We start from the raw sequence: 2,137 nt of genomic DNA, 5'->3' as shown, positions 1-2,137 counted from the left end.
TGAAGCGGGGGGTATGAGCTAAAATCGTTGGTTTTAGCGTTAGTGCCGGGGCGGGCTGTGCCGTCTGGCGGGGCGCTGACCGGAGAGGCGGCTGCAGCTGAGCCCGCGGGTTTGCGTGAGGTGAGTCTCAATTGCTTGTAATCTTTAAGAAGAGAACGTGCAGCGCTGCCGGCCTGTCCGTCTGCGCTGAAGCAGCCTGGTTCTCCGGCGTTGGAAGGGCTCTCGAGTTGTTAGGGCGGGAGAGTAACGGGCGGGGAGCGTAGTGCCTGCGAAGGCGGCCGTGGAAGCTCTCTGAGCGACGCGTGACCTCCCAGGATCGCATCTGGAGAGCTTTCGGTGCTCTTCCAGCTTCGGAGGCGGGAGGGAGAGGCACTGCAGATGAACACCCATTCCCTCGCTAGCCTCCAGAGTGGCCAGCGAGTGGAAGGTAGTCTGCTACACGTGCTGTAAGTGGAATAACACGTCGCCTTTCTGTCGGGTCTCCCTTCTCACTCCAGTTCTCTTTATCGTAGACACCATGCCTGCCCTCAGACCTCTCGTGAAACCTAAAATCGTCAAGAAGAGGACCAAGAAGTTCATCCGCCATCAGTCTGATCGCTATGTCAAGATCAAGGTAAAAAGTCACTGGAAGTTCATTAGAAAACGAATTCTGGGACAGTCGGACGTGGCTGCCTTTAGGGTTGATGGCGAATTGAAGCGTAAAGGGTCAGTGTTGAAACAGCGGGCCGTGCTGTAACAGCCTGGCACAGGGGATCTTTCTGGAGATCGGTTTTGGCTAGAGCTGTTACACGGAGGCAGGCGTTCTCAGACTGATCTCGTTTTGTAACGATTAAATGTCTTCTGCGTTTCTTCAGCGCAACTGGCGTAAACCGAGAGGTATTGATAACAGAGTTCGCAGGCGGTTCAAGGGTCAGATCCTGATGCCCAACATCGGCTATGGCAGCAATAAGAAGACAAAGCACATGCTGCCCACCGGGTTCAGGAAGTTCCTGGTCCACAACGTCAAAGAGCTGGAAGTGCTCATGATGAGCAACAAGTAAGTCTGCAGGGCCCGTGTGCTCCCTGCCTTGAGCGGAGCTGCCGCTGGCAGCTCTGCCACCTGCGCTGGGGCTGTGCGCTGCCTGTCCCCTCACGGCACGGGGCTGGAAGACGAAAAGGCAGCGCAGTCGGGGCGAGACGTAGGCGGCGGACGAGGGAAGCTGTTGCTTTTAAGAGCACGAAGGTCGTCTTGGTTTCCTTAGCGCTGCAGTGCCGCGGGCGGGAGGGCACAGAGGGTGTCTCGGGGCTGGCAAACTTGTACCTTTGGCAAAAATATGACGTTATAGCGGTGGTAAACAGCACTGTAGCTACATCACTTTGACAAAACAACGATCAGAACTGCGGCTTCGCATCTGTTCAGACACAGGCCTAAATCTACTTGTAGCACGTTCTCACTACCTAACAAAGTAATAAGAGTAATAGTTAACACCATTAAAACTACCTCTTCCTGACTCCTCATTCGCAAGAAAGCGAGCGGAAGGGTTGAGCCGTTCTGGAGGTGAGCTCCTGCTTCGGGCCAGAACGGGTCGGGCGTGGCGATGGGGGTGGGAGTCAGGTGGTGCAGCTCTTGTGCCGTGACGCTTCTGTGCACCTGGGCGCTGCTGGCGGGATGGCTCTGGAGTGCTTTGCCTTGTCTGCTGACAGCGCTGTTGGGGCCAAGCCTGAGCGCGGTCTGTTTCCGACAGGTCGTACTGCGCAGAGATCGCTCACAACGTGTCTTCTAAGAACCGGAAGATAATCGTGGAGAGAGCTGCTCAGCTCGCCATCAAGATCACCAACCCCAACGCCAGACTGCGCAGTGAGGAGAATGAATAAACTGGCTTCTACATCCGAGATGTATTTAATAAAGTGTAAAAACAAACTGGTGGATGTTTTGAATGGCCAAAGGGGAAAGACTTGGGCCCCTCACTACAAGAAGGACGTTGAGGTGCTGGAGCGTGTCCAGAGAAGGGCAACGAGGCTGGTGAGGGGTCTGGAGAACAAGTCTGATGAGGAGCGGCTGAGGGAACTGGGGTTGTTTAGCCTGGAGAAAAGGAGGCTGAGGGGAGACCTCATCGCTCTCTACAACTACCTGAAAGGAGGTTGTAGCGAGGTGGGG

General features: G+C 55.4%; 1 protein-coding gene across 1 annotated transcript in view; it reads left to right on the top strand.

Moving 5' to 3' along the window:
- The window catches only part of RPL32 (ribosomal protein L32), a 3,273-nt gene extending 1,373 nt beyond the window's left edge, over positions 1–1,900 (top strand). Inside the window, exons 2-4 of the mRNA XM_009283773.2 lie at positions 513–613; positions 855–1,036; positions 1,725–1,900. Of these exons, the coding sequence (XP_009282048.1) occupies positions 518–613; positions 855–1,036; positions 1,725–1,854 (408 nt within the window). The 5' untranslated portion in view covers positions 513–517 and the 3' untranslated portion in view covers positions 1,855–1,900. The remainder of the gene's footprint in view (positions 1–512; positions 614–854; positions 1,037–1,724) is intronic.
- The last annotated feature ends 237 nt before the right edge of the window (positions 1,901–2,137 follow it).

The sequence above is a fragment of the Aptenodytes forsteri genome, unplaced genomic scaffold, assembly GCF_000699145.1.
Source record: "Aptenodytes forsteri isolate BGI_AS27 unplaced genomic scaffold, ASM69914v1 Scaffold267, whole genome shotgun sequence".
Classification (NCBI taxonomy): Eukaryota; Metazoa; Chordata; class Aves; order Sphenisciformes; family Spheniscidae; genus Aptenodytes; species Aptenodytes forsteri.
This window is presented reverse-complemented; position numbering and strand designations above follow the sequence as displayed.